Genomic DNA, 20395 nt, shown 5'->3' with positions numbered 1-20395 from the left:
AACATATGGTGTACTGCAGTGGAGGTCGTGGGTTCCTGTTCTCCCGACCCCCCTGTCTTCTTTATGGTGTGGCATAGGGCGTGATATGTCATAAATTGCCCTGGGCTTACTGCTGTGAGGTCGCGTGTTTCCTCGAAGGTCATTAATTTCCCTTCCTCGAAGCAATCGCCGACCTCCTCGATGCCCGCCTCTGCCCACACCGTCAAAGACCTTCTTCTGTCTCCACAAGCCCAGCCCGGAAGGGCCCCTAGTTGCACTAGAGGGGAGTAGGGAAGCGCGCGGCGTCCACCCTGAATATATCTCTTCCAGCATGCATGCGCCACCTGCAATTGTGGTTTGCCAGCTATTCCCTTCGGGGCTCCGGCTGCCATCCATGCGACCAATGGTGTACCCTTTAGGTTGGCCAACACTCCTGCTGACTCTGCTACTGTAGGTCTATGTATCCAGTCCAGTACCCACTGGAGCTGGGCAGCCGCATAGTAGCGCTCGAAGTTTGGGGCGCCCATGCCACCTTCGGCTACTGGGCGTTGTAATGTAGTAAGAGCGACGCGCGTTCTGCCTCCTGCCCATATGAGTTGTAGCAGTACACCATTAAGTTTGCGGAAAAAGCTCTTGGGGACCAAGAGTGGCAGCGCAGAGAAATAGTATAGCAGGCGGGGAAGTATCAGCATATTTGCTATTGCGACTCTGCCCATTGGTGACAATGGCAGCTTGCCCCAGAAGCGGAGTGATCCCTTAATGGAGGCGAGTGCTCTCCCCAGGTTAACGTCTCTGAGGTCATCCGGTTTGTGGTATATTTGAACCCCCAGGTATTTAAATGAGTCAAAGCACCATCTCAGGCGCCCGGTTAAGGTTGCAGCTCAGTTTGACAGTGGCCGAGCGACTAGGGGGAATACGCACGATTTTTCCCAGTTTACTACCAGTCCGGACACTGTGCCGAACTCAGCGAGGAGTGTCATTACTGACGGTATTGTTTTGTTTCCATTCCGGAGGTATATCAAGGCATCGTCAGCGTACAGAGATATTATATGTTTCGTCCCGTTCCTTAGTATACCCCATTCCTCCTCCCTCAATCTTAGGCGAGCAGCCAGGGGCTCCATAGCAATAGCAAATAGCAGGGGAGATAAGGGGCATCCCTGTCTAGTGCCTCTTGCGATCGGGAAGCTTTCAGATATCGTTCCGCCTGTTCTGACCCTTGCTTGTGGCCCGGAGTACAATGTCTGCACCCACTGTATGTATTTTGGGCCTATTCCCATTTCCCGCATGGTATCGAATAGGAAATCCCACCCCAGCGTGTCGAAAGCCTTTTCTATGTCCAATGATAGTACCATTTTGTCATATGCCTCAGGGGGGGTGCTTCCCATCACTCCCAGAAGTCGGCGAGTGTTTAGGAATGTATTACGTTTGGGAATGAAGCCGTTTTGATCTTCATGTATCAGTGTGTGAATGACTGGGGCCAGCCTGTTGGCCAACATTTTGCCCAGTATTTTACAGTCGGTATTTAAAAGTGATAGTGGTCTATATGATTTGACATCTGTGGGATCCCGTCCCTGCTTGGGCAGGACCGCTATCACTGCTTCCCTCTGTGTGGGGGGTAGTGCCTTGTGTCTCCAGGCCTCTTCGAATACTTTTAATAGGTGGGGCTTCAGGAGAGCCGAATACTTCGCATAGTATTCCATTGGGAGGTCATCCATTCCTGGTGCCTTGTTTCTTGGCATTTGTGTTAATGCGGCCTCTAGTTCCGCCACACTCAATGGGGTTTCTAGTTCTTCGGCGTGTTCATGAGATAATTGTTTTAACTTAGCGCCCGACAGGAAAGTAACGAGCTGACCGGGTGTAAAATCCGTATGTTTTGTGTATAAGTTTGTGTAATAATCCCTAAACACCCTGTTTATATCTGCTTGCGTGGAGTCCCATTCATTGTTATCTAGTTTTATAGTTCCTATTGGGGTCTGTTGCTGGGTTCCCTTTAGGAGCCAAGCCAACAGTCTGCCCGACCTGTCCCCCTCAGATTGTTGACGCATTAAGTGATACTTGTGATCATGTTTGCGGAGACGGGAGTCCGTTGCATTGTATTTTATGCGTGCTTCTTTTAGTGTGGCGTATGATGCTATATTACCGGCTATCGCTACTTCGAGTGTTCTCAGCTCCTTTTCCAATTTGCTTATCTCCGAATGTAGGGCGCGCCTGACCCCCCATGAGGTTGCCATGCAGAACCCTCTTACTACCGCCTTATGTGCCTCCCATTCCGTTGCTCTTGTGTTTGCGGAGTCAGAGTTGACTTCCCAGTATTGCTTTAGTGCTGTACCAAGTCCCTCTGCATAGGCCTGGTCTTGGAGCGCTTCTGGCTGCAGACGCCATGTGGAGATTACCTGTCGGGTCCCGCCCCAGCCCAGGGTTATTTTGAGGGGGGAGTGGTCCGACAGTGTCGTAGCTAAATATTCTGACACCTTCGTTAGCGCGCATATGTCAATGGTGCCCCAGATTATATCTATTCTTGTGTACACCTTGTGTGGCACAGAATAGAATGAGTATTCTCTCTGTCTGGGGTGCTGTAGTCGCCAAAGGTCATGTAGTCTCATGTCATCCGCCCATTTCTGCAGTGGGCTTTTGATGCTTCTGGATATTACTGCTGATTTAGGTGGAACCGATCTGTCCAACTCTGTGTCCGGGAGACAATTAAAGTCACCCCCCCATATTGTGGGTGCCGCTGGGTTGTCCAGCAACGCCGGGGTTAACGACTCCAGAAATCTCGCCTGCGCATTGTTGGGTGCGTATATCCCTATGAGGGCTAACTGTCTCCCATCTAGGTGGCCTTCCACTATCACATACCTGCCCCCTGAGTCAATCTTGTGCGAGGTTCTGGCAAACGGGACACCTCTTGCTATCCAGATCAATACCCCTCTAGCATACGCTGAGTGTGTTGTGCCTGTGACCTGCCCACCCCATTTCGTCTGAATCTCTTGTAATCCATCTTCCATTAAGTGTGTTTCTTGTAGGATAACTATGTGGGCCTTTAAGCGCTTGAGGCGTGCGTGCACTTGCGCTCTCTTGCTCGGTGTGGACATTCCCCTTACGTTCCACGTAATTATCTCATATTGTTGTGCGTGTGCTACAGTTTGTTGAGCCATATTTCCCTGTGTGGTGTCGCCTTCTTTTGTTCCCTCTTAAGTCCCATTTCCTTCCAGTTGTCTGCACATTTTATTAGGTCTATGACTAGGGCTGGCGAGCGCGTTAGTGTACCCTGCTGGCGGTGTTGACCTCGACTAACCCCTTTAATTCCCCCTATCCCACCCACCATGTTTACTAATCCCTCTAATCGATTACTACCACTCAAACTTAAAGAAAAAAGGAAAAAAAATAAAAGAAGAACCCCATCTTTGTTTCTTTGTGGGGCCAGTATCCATTCGGATACTCGTGGGGGGGCACTCATTCGGGTCGGGCGTGTCATCTATGCGGAGCACACACCCTTCCTCAGACCTGGTCGGTAAATGTGCACAAGCGTTTGCGTGAGCACCCCCGAGAGGGCCCCCTCATTTATCTGTCCCCCCTCCCCCCCTCCGCCGCCCACCATGTTTATACTGCCATAATCACTGGTGAACAGTTTAAAACATGATAAGATACTTTTCGGAGTCAATGCGGTTTATGTTACGATTCCAGCTTTAGCCACTTCAGGAATCTGGACTCCTAATGACCTGGCCCGTTCTAACAGTCTTGCTTTTAATGCATTATCAATTTCACAGTTCGTCTGCTGTTCTTGGAGTAATGTCCGGGCCTCTGAGCGCTTCCGTGATTGTTGAAATTCAGTTGGTCGAGTCCGAATCTGATGCAGACGTAGGAGTCGTCCGGAGTGGCTCAAAGGGGTTTTGTATGAGTGTCGGAGTTTCTTTTAGTATTTTCGCTCTTTCTTCTGCCGCCTGTTTCTCGGTGGGGTGGCTCCTTGGGCGTCGCTTGCTACGTTTCCTTATTGCGGCGGCGGTCCATTCTTCCTCCTCAGGTGCACCCTCGTTTGATTGCGCGAATCCTTTGGCATGCATCCATGTCCAGGCATCTTCTGGGGAAGCGAACATATGTGTGCGGTCGTCCAAGCTCACCCTCAGTTTAGCTGGAAAAAGGAGAGCGTACTTAATGTTGTGTTCCCGGAGTCGTTGCTTGATTTTCACGAAGGAGTTCCTCCTGTTTTGTACCTCTTGAGTGAAGTCCGGATATGCGTGGATCACTGCGTTCTCAAATTGGAATGGACCTCACCAATAAGCAGGATTGTCTACTACCATTCTGGACAAATCAAATCAAATCAAATCATTAACATTTATAAAGCTCGCTACTCACCCGTGCGGGTCTCAAGGCGCTAGGGGAAAAAGGGGGGTTATCGCTGCTCGAACAGCCAGGTCTTTAGGAGTCTCCGGAAAGCGGAGTGGTCCTGGGTGGTCCTGAGGCTGGTGGGGAGGGAGTTCCAGGTCTTGGCCGCCAGGAAGGAGAAAGATCTCCCACCCGCCGTGGAGCGGCGGATGCGAGGGACAGCAGCGAGTGCGAGGCCAGAGGAGCGGAGGAGGCGGGTGGGGACGTAGAAGCTGAGGCGTCTGTTGAGGTATTCCGGTCCCTTGTCGTGGAGGGCTTTGTGTGCGTGGGTGAGAAGTCGGAAGGTGATCCTTTTGCTGACTGGGAGCCAATGCAGGTGTCTCAGGTGTGCGGAGATGTGGCTGCTGCGGGGTATGTCGAGGATGAGGCGGGCCGAGGCGTTTTGAATGCTAAACATGACCTGTTTACCCCTTTCTAATCAGAATCAACCGCTCAAACAGAATATGAGGGTAGCCCTAATGCTAGCCTATGGAAGGAGGAGGCCTCACAGGAGTGGAAAACTAATTTAGGAGTTTCCCCCCACCAGGACATATAGAACACACATGTATATGTACTGCCTTTTACCTACATAGCTCGCTGCCCTTTGGGTTACCTAGGGTCTACCTTAGGAGTGACTTGTATGCAGAAAAAGGGGAGTTTAGGGCCTGGAAAGTACTTTGGAAAGCCAAGTCGAAGTTGCATGGAAACTACACACACAGGCCTTGCAATGGCAGGCCTGAGACATGGTACTTAGGTCGGTGGCACAACCAGTGCTGCAGGACCACTAGTAGCATTCAATTTACAGGCCCTGGGCACATGCAGTGCGCTTTACTAGGGACTCACAGGTAAATTAAATAGCCTCATACAACTTGTATTGTGCAGTGTGTCAAGGTCACAGTGTCAAGCAGGATCTCTCTAAGTGCCAGCCTTTTCAGTTCAAGAGTATGCCCGGATAAGTCATTAGGTGTTTCCGTTAGGCCCCCCTTTGGCGCAGAAAACGTTGTGCTCCAACTCTATGTCCCTGTGTCTGGGAGCTTTGGCTGCAGCTTTGTAGGAAATTGTCTGTCCCCTCAGGGTCACCTTCAAGGCCTCGCAAAGCATAGTGGGCAAATCCACTGTATCTTTATTAGTGGTGAAATAGTCAGAGATTTGCTGTTGGAGGAGGTAATTAAAGGTGGTGTCCAAGAGAAACCAGGCCAGTGCTTAATTTGTGCTTGTTGTAACCGGAGCTAAGCACCGGCACTTATTTTTGAGGGCCGGCGCTTGTTGTTCGGCCTCAAGCATTTACGGCGAGCAAAAGACACATCTGGGAAAGACGTTGGAAGCGAAACACGAAAAAGCAGAAAGATGCAAGAGTGAGCTGAAGGGACACGGAGGGGCTTTAAATGGACTGAAGAGGCCCGAGATGGCTTCGGGATTACGCTGCCTCAGTGTTACCTGTTCGCACATTTAATTGCAGGAGCCACATGTTTAAGAGGAGGGCTTTGAGCACCGGCACATTTTTATTTACAAATTGAGCACTGCACCAGGCACTCAACTTCCATTGTCCCAGTCATCCCATCTAAGCGTTCCGAGTTGGATGGCTATTGGGGCATGATCAGTGAGCACATGTGGCAGGATCAGAGCCTCCAGCTGCTTAGCAGCATCCACCAAAGGCAGGATGAACAATCTATACAAAAGGAGGCTGTGTTGGAGTGGGAATAAAAAGTGTATTATCTAGTCTGAGGGTGGAGTAAGTGCTAAGCAACCGTCAGGGCCAGGGATCTGGCACATGCAGTCAGGTTGATCGACTTACATGCAAGGGAATTGCTAGAAACTAGAGGGAGGTCAATGACCAAGTTGAAGTTTCCATCAAGTAATGTTGGGTTGGGGGAATTGTAAGAGCACTGCTGGAAGTGTGGCATCACAAGTGGGGGGGGGGGCATATACAGATACGCCCATCCATGTTTCCTCTATTTCCCCTTCAACTAAAACAAAGCAGACTTAGGTGTCACTTTGGGTTTAGTAACATACATGGGAAAAGACTTATGGAGGAGAATAACCGCACCACGTGATGCAGTAGTGTAGCCTGCATGATACACCCTGGTGTAACCACCTCACTGTAGGAAAGGACTAGGTGTGTTTCTTCTAGTAACACCACCACTGCGGCCTTCTTAATTTTATTATTAAGAACATTAACATTCCAAGAGTGCAGTGATCTGTTCAGGTAGTTCTGTTATGGGGGTTTGGTAACATCCCGGGACCCCAAAAACCTCAACCCACAATTTCACCCCAGAAGCATTTGCTCCCCTCCCTCAATCAAAAACTAGGTAGTAGTTTAACAAATAGAGCTCCCCCCATCTGCCAGAGCTGGACCAATAAGTAAAGGATATAGTGGTGTTCACACCGAAATTAAAAATAAGTAGTGGTTCATTTGTTAGTGAGTGAAGGTTCTGGTGAAGTACAGATCAAGGCGGTGACGATGGTGGCATCCGCCAAGAAAGGTCAAGGCATGATGCAATAGCATCGCTGGGGCGGTCTTCTTCAGAATCCTAAGGCTGTGGTTCAGAACCCCACAGGTTCAGTCGTGTGGAGCATGGGCGACTCCTCCAGTGTCGTTCCCGGGCATTGTCACTTTGCAAGGCAGCTGGCACCAAAGGTGGTGGCAGTTGCTCGTAAGGAGCCTTTGTTCAGCTGCCCAAGTCCAGGCTGCCTTAGGGGTCTCAAACAAAAAGGAATTAGAGTTGTACATTCATTTAAGCTTCAAGGGGAACAGAAGCACATATTGAATACCCAGTCTGAAGGTGTTGGTGTAAATTATCGTAGGACTGCCACCACTGTTGAACCAAGTGTGTGTAGTCCAGGAAAATTAATATTTAGTTCACTTGGAATAGGAGGTCCTCTGCCGCGTGGCCCTCTGCGACTATAGCATCCCTATCCCTATAGTTTAGAAACGCAGCAATCAACGGGTGAAGGGAAACTGCCAGAGAGAGCTTCTGTGCTAAGGAGCAGTGAGCCCTTTCGTAAACAAAGCAGGCAGAGAGTAGTGAGACAGGCATCCAGGTAGCAATCCATATTTCCAAAAACTGTCAGGTGAGTGGCCTTCCACTCCTTCAGGGAACCCATAAAGCAAATGTTACACCTACAGGCTCTACACTCAGCGTCCTCAACTCAAGCCTCCAGGAGATAAGATGTGTAGGAGAGGCGCGTGACCATCGTATTAGGTTCCTTTACTATTTCATCAATTTGGGAATGCACAACCCTCCACCTCAGTTACTCTATCTGCCACACCACATAGATCTTGCCAAAATAAAGGGACCCCGTCACCTACTTTGCTGATTTTGGACTCAAGCTCCACATGTGAGGCTTGGATGAGTCGCAGGACAGTATCTGTGGTTTTGGGGTCCGCAGGTGTTGCTGAGTGACTTTCCGTTTCTGAGGCCCCTTGTGCTACGGATACTGGGGCCATATATTTGTCAATTTTGGCCTGGGTTTGTGAGGTTCAGGGTTTATCCTGGCGCATATTGGTGATGGTCTCTACTCCCCCACAGCAAGGGAACTGGACCTACAACAGATTTCACTCCTCTGCACCAGGTACCATCCAAGGCCCGCATCCCTCGCATAGGCAGCACAAGCAACCAGTGCCCCCAAGGACTGGGGGGGAGGGGGCTTGCACCAGTTAATACATGACAGAGAATGAAGGGGTGAGGGGGACCCTCTGGTGCAGATGCCAGAGGTTTTCCAAGTAGGGGAGGGCCCCTTCTGTCACTCTCATGGAGCCAGGCCAGGACTAATTTGCCAGAGGCCTGCATGTCCCTCAGGGGCCTGTGTGTCCCATCAAGAGGGCTTGTTCCACCCCTCCACCCCCAACAGCACTCACCTGGAAAATCCAAGAACCTCCTCCAAAGCCCATGGAGGAAGCCACTCCGTATCCCACACAGTCCTCCTGCAAGGCATGCAACCACTCCTCCAGCAGCTCAACGCAGGTGCTGCAGTCCATGGCTGTACTCCAGTCCCAATAACACAGTCCACCAGTGTGGGGAGACACTGCCGGCACCCGGGCCTGGGGCACCCACCAGGGCCCTCCGGAATTGTCTTTTCCCCATAGCAGGCTGAGGGTTGCAGGGGCCCCCAGCAGCACACCATGGAGTCCGGGCTGTAATTCAGTCCCAATTCAGCGAGTCACACACCCACCTTTCCTCCGTGGGCAAGAGTAGGGCTCACTTTGGTTCACAGTAGACACCCTTCACTCCTGGCCCAACACCTCAGTTTGCCCACACAGAGAGTTGCTGTCAGCTAACAGGCCAGTGACGCCCACCAGGGCTCTCTAGACTTGTCTCGTCCCCTGAAGCAGGCCGAGGGTCGCAGGGGCCCGAGGCTTTCATCCAGTTGCAAGGCAGTGTTGTGGTGGAGGTAGGCTGCATGTCTAGGGGATAGTGCAATTAGTCTGTTCTATGTAATCCTTGGGTTTATGGGGACTACGTAGAGGCACCAGGAGGAAGGGCAGCCTGTGTCAGCACCCAGGAGGAGGTCTGATCGAGATCTGCAGTCAGGATGTCAGTGAGGCACATCCACCTTCTTGGTCACTCAGGCCGTGCCCTCTCGTTGTGGACTATTAATAACTGTCTGTTCAAAGGTCTTTTCTAAAAATAGAGCTATTAAAGTCTATTGAAGACTGTGTGGTGGCCACCTCCCTTTTAGAGCACCAAGCGTTGGATGAGATTGATTACTAAATTGATTTCTATATAATAGCGGGTGTGTGCCTGCTGAATATCCTGGTACCGCTTAACACCTTGTAATAATTTCTAATGGTGTACATTGGATTTGTGGTATCCACATTCTGTTCTGATGCCTTTGCCTCTGTTATCTTAGGCATTTGTGTGATAAGTGTTGTGCCGCTGAGTGTGTTATGTGTGGGAATTCTAAGGGCCTGATTAAGAGTTGCTTGTAAAATCCCAAGCCATTCGTTAACACCTGTTTACGTATGGGTCAGAATTACAAGTTTGGGTTCATTTAACGCATACAATAATTAATAAATTCTTTAAACAACCCAACCCGGCAAAATTTAACAGGGGAAAACATACGGTATTTCTAGTATCATATGGATTTTGTTGCATTAAACACCAAAATCAACACGTTATTTCCCCATACACTCATAATAGGTAATATTTATCGCAACTGGTAATTAACGTACCCGTGGTATCATTATTTATCTGGGGCAATAATTAACACATGAACTCGTAATCATGCCCAATGTATGTTTATATGTTGACCGATAGACAAGTTGTCTTGTAGCTTTATTCTTGGACATTTAAAAATGTTCTCCTTGAGAAGTTAGATAGAAATGGTAACTATAGCAAACTGGCAAAACATTCATTCAGTGGTCTGTACTCTGTGGGCACATAAAGGATCTATGCACTGCAACAATCTGTTAAGTGTGGTTTGTGCCTTTCAGTTATAAAATACAAAATCTCTTGCTTGCCTTGTCAGGAACTAAATCACCTCTGTATTAAGAGTTCTGTGCAAGGTTAGCTTTTAAGTATTTGTCACTAGACCGAATTAGAACCTAGTTAGATCTTGGTTGAAAGAGGAAAACAATAAGGCTGCCCCCAATGGAGCCTGTAATGTTATTAAAGGCAGGCTGTCAGTTGCCAAGATGGCTTCTTCTTAGGAGCGAGTCTCACTTTTTGCGGAACAAAGAGGAAGAAATATTCTTTTGAGCTGCTTCAAATCAGATTAGATGTAGTCATGCTTTGGGCCTTAGTTTCTCAGGACATGCTCTGGCAGGGATCTCTGCCATGTGATTTTGCAGGTCAAAAGAGCACGGCATGCTGTGTTAGATCTCCGTGGCAGCACCAGCGCTTCCTAATTAAGTGTTACAGACTGGCAGCAGAAGATGCAGATAAATAGTTTGCCTCGTGAAGACAATCCAAGCACTTAGGGGGCAGCGCCTAAACACATGAATAAGGGTTTACGGGTATTTTAGAAAAAAACTGGAATTTTAGCTCTGAGTGCATTGACCTGTAAATGCCCCAGTCTATGGTGGGGAGTCTAAATCTGACACTTCTTATCAATAAGTGCAGCATTACACACGGTATTCAGTAGGTTAGGCATGCCTGTTCTCTTCAGCCATTCCGAAGACTGTCATCTTGGTCACAGTTGAGTCTGGCCTCTCAACTGCTCTGATTCAAGAATTTGTGCTGTGATCTAGCAACATATTTTTTGCTATTTTTGCAATAAGGTTCTCAACATATGCCTTCCTTGCTTTTTTAGTGAATACAGTCAAAATACTATCTCTAAAGAATTCAGGTCAATGTGTGCAGCTCTGCGCGCTTTATTCATAGAACTAATCCATGTGATCTCCACCTCCTCTCAATGAAATCTCTGTTACAATGTATTTAGAGTGCAAATCTTGGTAGAATGGCAATTTCTTCATGACATTATTAGATGGCATCAATCTGGAAAGAACTAGAGCTCTGTTGGGGTCAGAGTTAGTGTCCTTTTCTGAATCCCTGAGAACCGGTGCCATTAGTCTTTTAAGCAACGTTGCAGTGGCATCATGTTCACTGACTGCAGGAGGCTGGACTGGCTTGTAGTGGGTACCAAGGGGTACTTACACTTTGCACCAGGCCCAGGTATCCCTTATTAGTGTATAGGGGTGTCTAGCAGCTTAGGCTAAGTTAGCTTAGCAGAGCAGCTTAGGCTGAACTAGGAGACGAGTGAAGCTCCTACAGTACTAGTGTCATATGCACAATATCATAAGAAAACACAATACACAGATATACTAAAAATAAAGGTACTTTATTTTTATGACAATATGCCAAAAGTATCTCAGTGAGTACCCTCAGTATGAGGATAGCAAATATACACAAGATATATGTACACAATACAAAATTTGCAGTAATAGCAATAGAAAACAGTGCAAACAATGTATAGTCACAATAGAATGCAATGGGGGCACATAGGGATAGGGGCAACACAAACCATACACTCTAGAAGTGGAATGCGAACCACGAATGGACCCCAAACCTATGTGACCTTGTAGAGGGTCGCTGGGACTGTAAGAAAACAGTGAGGGTTAGAAAAATAGCCCACCCCAAGACCCTGAAAAGTGGGTGTAAAGTGCACCTAAGTTCCCCAGAGAGCACAGAAGTTGTGATAGGGGAATTCTGCAGGGAAGACCAACACCAGCAATGCAACAACGATGGATTTCCTGACGAGAGTACCTGTGGAACAAGGGGACCAAGTCCAAGAGTCACGATCAAGTCGGGAGTGGGCAGATGCCCAGGAAATGCCACCTGTGGGTGCAAAGAAGCTGCCACCGGATGGTAGAAGCTGTGAATTATGCAAGAACGACAAGGGCTAGAAACTTCCCCTTTGGAGGATGGATGTCCCACGTCGTGAAGAGTCGTGCATAGGTGTTTCCGTGCAGAAAGAACGCAAACAAGCCTTGCTAGCTGCAAGGGTCGCGGTTAGGGTTTTTGGATGCTGCTGTGGCCCAGGAGGGACCAGGATGTCGCCAATTGCGTGAGGAGACAGAGGGGGCGTCCAGCAAGACAAAGAGCCCACTCAGAAGCAAGCAGCACCTGCAGAAGTGCCGGAACAGGCACTACGAAGTGGAGTGAACCGGTGTTCACCCGAAGTCACAAAGGAGGGTCCCACGATGCCGGAGGACAACTCAGGAGGTCGTGCACTGCAGGTTAGAGTGCCGGGGACCCAGGCTTGGCTGTGCAAAAAGGAAATCCTGGAAGAGTGCACAGGAGCCTGAGCAGCTGCAAAACACGCGGTTCCCAGCAATGCAGTCTAGCGTGGGGAGGCAAGGACTTACCTCCACCAAACTTGGACTGAAGAGTCACTGGACTGTGGGAGTCACTTGGACAGAGTTGCTGAGTTCAAGGGACCTCGCTCGTCGTACTGAGAGGAGACCCAGAGGAACGGTGATGCAGTTCTTTGGTGCCTGCGGTTGCAGGGGGAAGATTCCGTCGACCCACTGGAGATTTCTTCGGAGCTTCTAGTGCAGAGAGGAGGCAGACTACCCCCACAGCATGCACCACCAGGAAAACAGTCGAGAAGGTGGCCGGATCAGCGTTACAAGGTCGCAGTAGTCGTCCTTGCTACTTTGTTGCAGTTTTGCAGGCTTCCAGAGCAGTCAGCGGTCGATTCTGTGGCAGAAGGTGAAGAGAGAGATGCAGAGGAACTCTGATGAGCTCTTGCATTCGTTATCTAAAGAATTCCCCAAAGCAGAGACCCTAAATAGCCAGAAAAGGAGGTTTGGCTACTTAGGAGAGAGGATAGGCTAGCAACACCTGGAGGAGCCTATCAGAAGGAGTCTCTGACGTCACCTGCTGGCACTGGCCACTCAGAGCAGTCCAGTGTGCCAGCAGCACCTCTGTTTCCAAGATGGCAGAGGTCTGGAGCACACTGGAGGAGCTCTGGGCACCTCCCAGGGGAGGTGCAGGTCAGGGGAGTGGTCACTCCCCTTTCCTTTGTCCAGTTTCACGCCAGAGCAGGGCTGGGGGATCCCTGAACCGGTGTAGACTGGCTTATGCAGAAATGGGCACCATCTGTGCCCATGAAAGCATTTCCAGAGGCTGGGGGAGGCTACTCCTCCCCAGCCCTAACACCTTTTTCCAAAGGGAGAGGGTGTAACACCCTCTCTCTGAGGAAGTCCTTTGTTCTGCCCTCCTGGGCCAAGCCTGGCTGGACCCCAGGAGGGCAGAAACCTGTCTGAGGGGTTGGCAGCAGCAGCAGCTGCAGTGAAACCCCGGGAAAGGTAGTTTGGCAGTACCCGGGTCTGTGCTAGACATGTTACATGGCCATGTTCGGAGTTACCATTGTGACGCTATACATATGTCGTGACATATGTATAGTGCACGCGTGTAATGGTGTCCCCGCACTCACAAAGTCTGTGGAATTTGCCCTGAACAATGTGGGAGCACCTTGGCTAGTGCCAGGGTGCCCTCACACTAAGGTGGTCATTCCAACCGCAAAGCAGACACTGAAAATCATTATGGGGCCCTGTTAGGGGGCCCCTGCACTGCCCATGCCAGTAGCATGGGCAGTGCAGGGGCCCCACGACACCCGTTCACGCCATTCCTGTTCCTGGCGGTAAAAACCACCAGGAACGGGATGGCGGGAAGGGGGTCGGAATCCCAATGGCGGCGCTGCAAGCAGCGCCGCCATGGAGGATTCCCTGGGCCAGGGGAAAACCGGCGGGAAACCGCCGGTTCCCCTTTTCTGACCGCGGCTTTACCGCCGCGGTCAGAATGGCCCAGGAAGCACCGCCAGCCTGTTGGCGGTGCTTCCGCGGTCCCCGGCCCTGGCGGTCATGGACCGCCAGGGTCAGAATGACCCCCTAAGTAACTTAGCACCCAACCTTTACCAGGTAAAGGTTAGACATATAGGTGACTTATAAGTTACTTAAGTGCAGTGGTAAATGGCTGTGAAATAACGTGGACGTTATTTCACTCAGTCTGCAAGGGTAGGCCTGTGTAAGAATTGTCAGAGCTCCCTATGGGTGGCAAAAGAAATGCTGCAGCCCATAGGGATCTCCTGGAACCCCAATACCCTGGGTACCTCAGTACCATATACTAGGGAATTATAAGGGTGTTCCAGTATACCAATGTAAATTGGTGAAATTGGTCACTAGCCTGTTAGTGACAATTTGGAAAGAAATGAGAGAGCATAACCACTGAGGTTCTGGATAGCAGAGCCTCAGTGAGACAGTTAGTCATAAAACAGGTAACACATACAGGGCACACTTATGAGCACTGGGGCCCTGGCTGGCAGGGTCCCAGTGACACATACAACTAAAACAACATATATACAGTGAAATATGGGGGTAACATGCCAGGCAAGATGGTACTTTCCTACACTGACGCAAATGAAGTCAGTAATCAAAAAAATATAAGGGACTGCTAGACACTGCATTACTTGTCAACCATGGCCACAATATCAGACACATTCTCGTCTGCCTGTGCCTTTAAGATGAAAAACTAGTGAACACTGTTTAAGTCTTCAATGTCATATCAATTGTTCACAGTAAGCAAGTGTCTGGCATCTTGAAGGAATACCACTTACAGATGACAGACCACTGGATATCGATGAAAACTGGCATGCACTGTGATATCCTTAGTACAACAACTTAGGTCAACTTCTGGGTTGGTCCTAGGAAAAGGTTGAATAGATTAAGGTGGAGGGTATACCTTGATGTTAGTGATTTCCTTCAATCTTCTTTTATTAATTTGCCTGACTTCTTCTTGGTTTTTGAGAGTGGTTAACTAATTTTGGCAGAATTTCCATTCTTCCATAGTGAGTATATTAGCAAGTTGAAAGGGGGTCGTTCTCTGAGTTGTCTTCCCATAAATAAAGCAATTCAAAAACAACAAAGGCATGGAGTCCATGAGGAACTGGAACTAACACATGAAAAAGAAAGGACCCTGAGTCATAAGTGCTTGTAAATCTCTAAAAGAAAAACAGAAGATGTTCCTAATGATGAAAATGTGAAAAAGATAGAAACAAGTGCTCAGGAATCCTACTGATGGGAAATGGGAAAAAGTTAAGAGGTATCTTTGAGTGTACTGTATAATAGTACAGTGAATCTAGCTACCTTAAATGAGCAGTGTAGTAAAATTTCAGCTCACTAGAACTGCTGTCTATTTAGGTCCTTTTCCTTTACATTAATTCTGTATTTTAAAAAAGTTTTCATCTCCCAAGTTTACTAGTTACAATCATTAGTCATACTGTATGTTGTTGGGATGGTGTTCAGATATGCACATAATGTTTTAAAAGGTGCTTTAAGAAGGGATAGTATCTTGTATAAAATGATAAAATCAGAATAAAGAGTAGCAAAATGTATCCAGTGACCTTTGTTTGGAAAACTATATATCCATTTTATCTTGAAAGAAAACACAAATGATATATATATCACAGTCTAAATGCATGCTAAAACGAAATAACCCATATCCAGAAATTTATCTATTTTGCATTTTAAGAGTTTTTTTAAAGCTATTTTCTTTGTTGCCATATTCGAGAGTGAAAGAAATGCCCAACGTGTAATACGTGAATGTGGGGTGAAAGGTCCATAATTTAATTTGGGGAAAACACAATGGTACAAGAAGAGAAGGGAGTACAGGTGTTACCCTGATATATAGCAACTGTGAAAAGATCACAATGGATATGGGCTCAAAAAATGTCCAAGTGTTCAATAATCTATGCATAACCTAACCTCTTCTTAGGTTTCCTAGATTCTCACTTCACTGAACACTAGAAAAGCTTTATTGAATAAAGTATTGATGTAGACCTTTAGAATAGCTAGGCTATCCTGTTTTAGGTTTAACCCTATAATAACTGATACAACCCCACTGACAGGGACTTAGCCCTCATCAGTATAAACATATAAACACTGCTAAACACCTGCCCAACAACACAATAAAATGCAATTCAAAGAAAGTTAGGGGAAAGAGAATGAGTCACTGTTATTCCTTTCTAGGGTCAAGCAGAAAAAAAGACTGACTTATCATTATTCCTTTTTGTTTTTGAGGTTTAGTAAAGTCAGTAAATAAGGTTTATTTGTCCTTTTATTTCCTCCAGTTTTGTGTACCTGGATTATAGGAGCAGGTTTTAGAACCGTGTTTAGGTTTGATGTAATTATTTTATAGACTGTAGAGAATCCAGGAACCTTAAAATCATATTTGCTCTTTCCGGCAGATGGCAGTCCTTCACTGAATGGTGAAATGGCTGGCCTCAATGAATCTTGGCCAAAATGTGCTATTACATTTACCCTCAAAGAAAGTGTAAACCCTTTGATACACCCCTCTCCCTTGTTTAACAGTCAGCATTCATAGCGGGACAACTATTTAAATAGTCAATGCAAGTTGTAGTGATGGATGCCTGTGAAAAGAGTGTTGTCACCAAGCACCTGGGATAGTAAAAGAAATGACATAAGAGTTTCCACATACCAACAAAATTCATAGCTGTAAAGCGTCCCGTTATGCGTGATACCTTCAGCGAACTCTGCTTTTTTAAACAACAGCACTTTACTACTGGGGTTTTTGAGCCCATAGTTACAATGTTAACAACAAAATGTCAAGTCCCAAAATACAATTTGATGACTGTTGAAGGGTCAGGACTGACTTAAACTGAGACATTTGCCATGGGGACAGCTATGAATGTCCACACAACAGTAGCAACACCTTAATGTACTGAGGCAAAGAGTGCAAAAAAGCAGTGGTGAACATGCTCCAAGCATCAAGTTTCAGCTGCCTGGGAATGCAGGGCTACAAATTAATCTAGTGTAATTCAAAACTTTAAAACCTTGACACTGTACCATGATATTGCCAGGGTACAATGTCATAATACTAAAGCATTTAAATAAATATAGCATTCCTAATTTTTTAAGTCCATTAATAATCCTGTAAACCAGTCTGAGTACTGACAGAGTGTGAGAGGTAATGAGATGTGAGAGAGGGCAATGAGATAGGAGTGTGAGGGAAAGTGTAATACAAAGACTTCCTATGATTTAAACAGTCTAGTGGACACACTGACAATGAATCACACTACATACCCGAAATTCAATATGTGCTTTAAAACAACTACCACAAAGACCAACATGTTTTCTAAGCACTGGAAATCCATTTTTTTGTTTATTTTGGTAGTAGGCTGCTGAATAAACACTGATGAGCACTGATTTCAGACGGTTTCGAAAAAACTGAGAAAAAAAACACAGAAACCTACAACAATAAAACTGAAAACAGGACAGTGTAAATTTGGCATCTTGTTAACCTTCTGTCTGCAAGATCCTAATAAACCGGCTGCTTTATCTGGCCACACAAAATACAGGAACAAAACTAATTAAAATGTATGCTGTTTTGATAACAAAAAACTTACCATCTTTTCCTCATATTCAGGATCAACCTCTTTTTCAGGTCTAGCTGCCTTAGGAGGAGGTTTAAGATGAAAAGGAGGATCATCTTTCTGCAATTGAAACAAAGCAGACATTAATTAAACAGGGAGCCCTAGTACCACATAAATGTCTGGGACAAGAAAATATTCAGACTTTATTATGTGACAATCCTAGGTTTATTTTTGAAGTATAATTTAAGTGCATTTGTAGACAACTGGTAGGAGGGGGAGTAAAGAGAATTTAGGAATCTTTGCTTTCTGGCCTATGAATATGAGAGTCGGTTCTACTTCATTTGGTGCAATTGTGGATTTGACATTCAACGTCGACTCGTTTACTTCTCCTTAAACCTCTACCCTTAGCATTCTATTTCCAGGAGAAACTGTTGCGACAAATACTTCCTTATTTACGCCTGCAGGTTGCACCCCAGCAGTCATGGCGCTTGTGGGCTCCTGGTTGGACTTTAGCATTTCACTTTACTTAAATCTAACAAAGGGGAGGGTTCTATGCGCTTAGAAATAATTCAGGACAGGCTGCTTGCAGGCCCACAAAGTTGGCTCTAAAACACCTTTGAGTCACTCTCCATTATCTTGGCATGTTCTTATCCAGTCGCTACGACAGAAAACCCTTACGGGTGTACATGCACTGTAAAAATCACAGTATCAAAATCAATGTAGGAATTCCAGAAAAATGTCTTGCTCTGGTTGGTCTTCAGCTTTACTAAGAATGCAACCAGTTGCTTATCTTTAGACTTAGATTTGTCAGGGATACAGACCTACCAACATTATTTCTGAACAGCAAGTCTCTATCTTCATTCTAGATACCCAGAGCTAACTTATGCACAGTATCTGATCAATGGTCTACGCAGATTGTATTGAGTACTACACAGATTGTATTGGGTATGAGGCACACAAAATGTGTACAGCCAATATATCAGCAGTTCGGCTGGTAAAAGCCCTAAGAGCTGCTGGAGCGATGGAAAAGGGGAAAAGAGAAGGCCCTACAGATACAGAAAGAAAGGCAATAAGCAAGGGAGAGAAGCAAGTTACACAGACAACAAGAAAGGGCAAGTGATTACACTAAATCAGACATAGGTGACAAGAGGCAACAATACAAGTACTGAAGGAAATGAAACACATGGATGGCAGCAGTTGGAAATGAGAAACAGTCCTTGAACACAACAGGCAGGGTTCAGAATAGTAAACCAAAGAGGACATTAGAAAGGCAGAATAAAGACACCATGAACTGAGACATCACCAGAATGCACTGAAGTTTGCAGTCATACGGAATCATTAAAGGCACAGAAACAACACTCCTAACTGAAATCTCTATGGACTGGACATAAAATGGAGTGCCAAAGGAACAACCAACAGGTGCACTGTAAGAAGACTCTGTCAGTAAGAGTCGAAGTAAATGGTGATGAATGCAAATACTTTCACAAACACTGGAACTATATCTGTGACTTGTAGTATAAACAATTAGGCACAGTATGCTCAGTTTTCACCTAAGTTTCGGAAAGGGGGAGGCCAGTGCCAAAGGTGTTGAAAATCATACATCTACAAGAGGTTTTAATTTCTCTTCAAAATGACAATGAACAATTGACAAGCATCAACTTATTAAGGCAAGAAATTCCATAGTACTGCTGTCGGATTTGCAAAAGATCTGCGTGAAGTGAGTTGGGGTAAGCAGTTATTTTTACCCTTGGTTCAACAGGCAATCCGTGCATGTTCTTGAATGCAGGAGTAATGTAATCTCTCCTAAGAAGTCCCATCACTACTCATACTGCTGCAACCTGGATTGTTTTAGATTATCCTTGCTTGCAGCACCAACTGCTCACCATGTTTACCTAACAAGACGAGTCCTCTGTTGATAAATACAACCCCACTCTCAGCTTTTTTTTTTATTTATTAAAACCATTCCACATTTGTCAAAAAATGTACCAAAGAAACTTGAATGCACCAAAAATCTGCATTCCTAACAAGACAAAACCTCCACTATCTTTACATAGGTTCACAACTGGTGGGGAGCTGGCCAAAAAAAATCAGTTGCAATTATGTACTTACACATGCTTTAAATATATTTCAGAGCCACCAAAACTGGCCAGCTGCTGCTTTATTTGTGAAATTAAATTAAGACTGACAAGCATTTCATACTTATTAAAAGATGTTGAAATTAAAATAATACAATCAGTGGGACCTCACAAATGACACTTTTAGGATACATTTCTCTGAATGGCTGCACCAGTGTGCACCACAATATTATATCTACATATGCTCAGACACCTCTGTGTTCAGATGCAGGAGAAAAGAGTTTTCTGATCTCAACTCACTTCTATATACCAAGATTGAGACTGGAGCAAAGGAAACACCTATGTGCGGAGATTCACAAACCGCTGTCTAAGCAACACAGGAAGCCATGGTACTCTTTTGGGTCTGTATGCCAGCGTAACGCTATATATATATATATATATATATATATATATATATATATATATATATATATATATACACAGGGAGTGCAGAATTATTAGGCAAGTTGTATTTTTGAGGATTAATTTTATTATTGAACAACAACCATGTTCTCAATGAACCCAAAAAACTCATTAATATCAAAGCTGAATATTTTTGGAAGTAGTTTTTAGTTTGTTTTTAGTTTTAGCTATGTTAGGGGGATATCTGTGTGTGCAGGTGACTATTACTGTGCATAATTATTAGGCAACTTAACAAAAAACAAATATATACCCATTTCAATTATTTATTATTACCAGTGAAACCAATATAACATCTCAACATTCACAAATATACATTTCTGACATTCAAAAACAAAACAAAAACAAATCAGTGACCAATATAGCCACCTTTCTTTGCAAGGACACTCAAAAGCCTGCCATCCATGGATTCTGTCAGTGTTTTGATCTATTCACTATCAACATTGCGTGCAGCAGCAACCACAGCCTCCCAGACACTGTTCAGAGAGGTGTACTGTTTTCCCTCCTTGTAAATCTCACATTTGATGATGGACCACAGGTTCTCAATGGGGTTCAGATCAGGTGAACAAGGAGGCCATGTCATTAGATTTCCTTCTTTTATACCCTTTCTTGCCAGCCACGCTGTGGAGTACTTGGACGCGTGTGATGGAGCATTGTCCTGCATGAAAACCATGTTTTTCTTGAAGGAT

The 20395-nt window shown here is 46.0% G+C and overlaps 1 protein-coding gene across 2 annotated transcripts in view; it reads right to left on the bottom strand.

Annotated features, from left to right (window-relative positions):
• The window catches only part of LOC138262082 (probable global transcription activator SNF2L1), a 1420807-nt gene that overhangs the window by 1356925 nt on the left and 43487 nt on the right, over positions 1 to 20395 (bottom strand). For both annotated transcript variants that reach the window (XM_069211817.1, XM_069211826.1), the window contains exon 2: positions 17206 to 17292. In XM_069211817.1, coding sequence (XP_069067918.1) covers positions 17206 to 17292 — 87 coding nt within the window. The remainder of the gene's footprint in view (positions 1 to 17205; positions 17293 to 20395) is intronic.

The sequence above is a fragment of the Pleurodeles waltl genome, chromosome 2_1 (assembly GCF_031143425.1).
Source record: "Pleurodeles waltl isolate 20211129_DDA chromosome 2_1, aPleWal1.hap1.20221129, whole genome shotgun sequence".
Classification (NCBI taxonomy): Eukaryota; Metazoa; Chordata; class Amphibia; order Caudata; family Salamandridae; genus Pleurodeles; species Pleurodeles waltl.
Note: the sequence above shows the minus strand (reverse complement) of the source record. Positions and strands in the feature narration are given on the sequence as shown.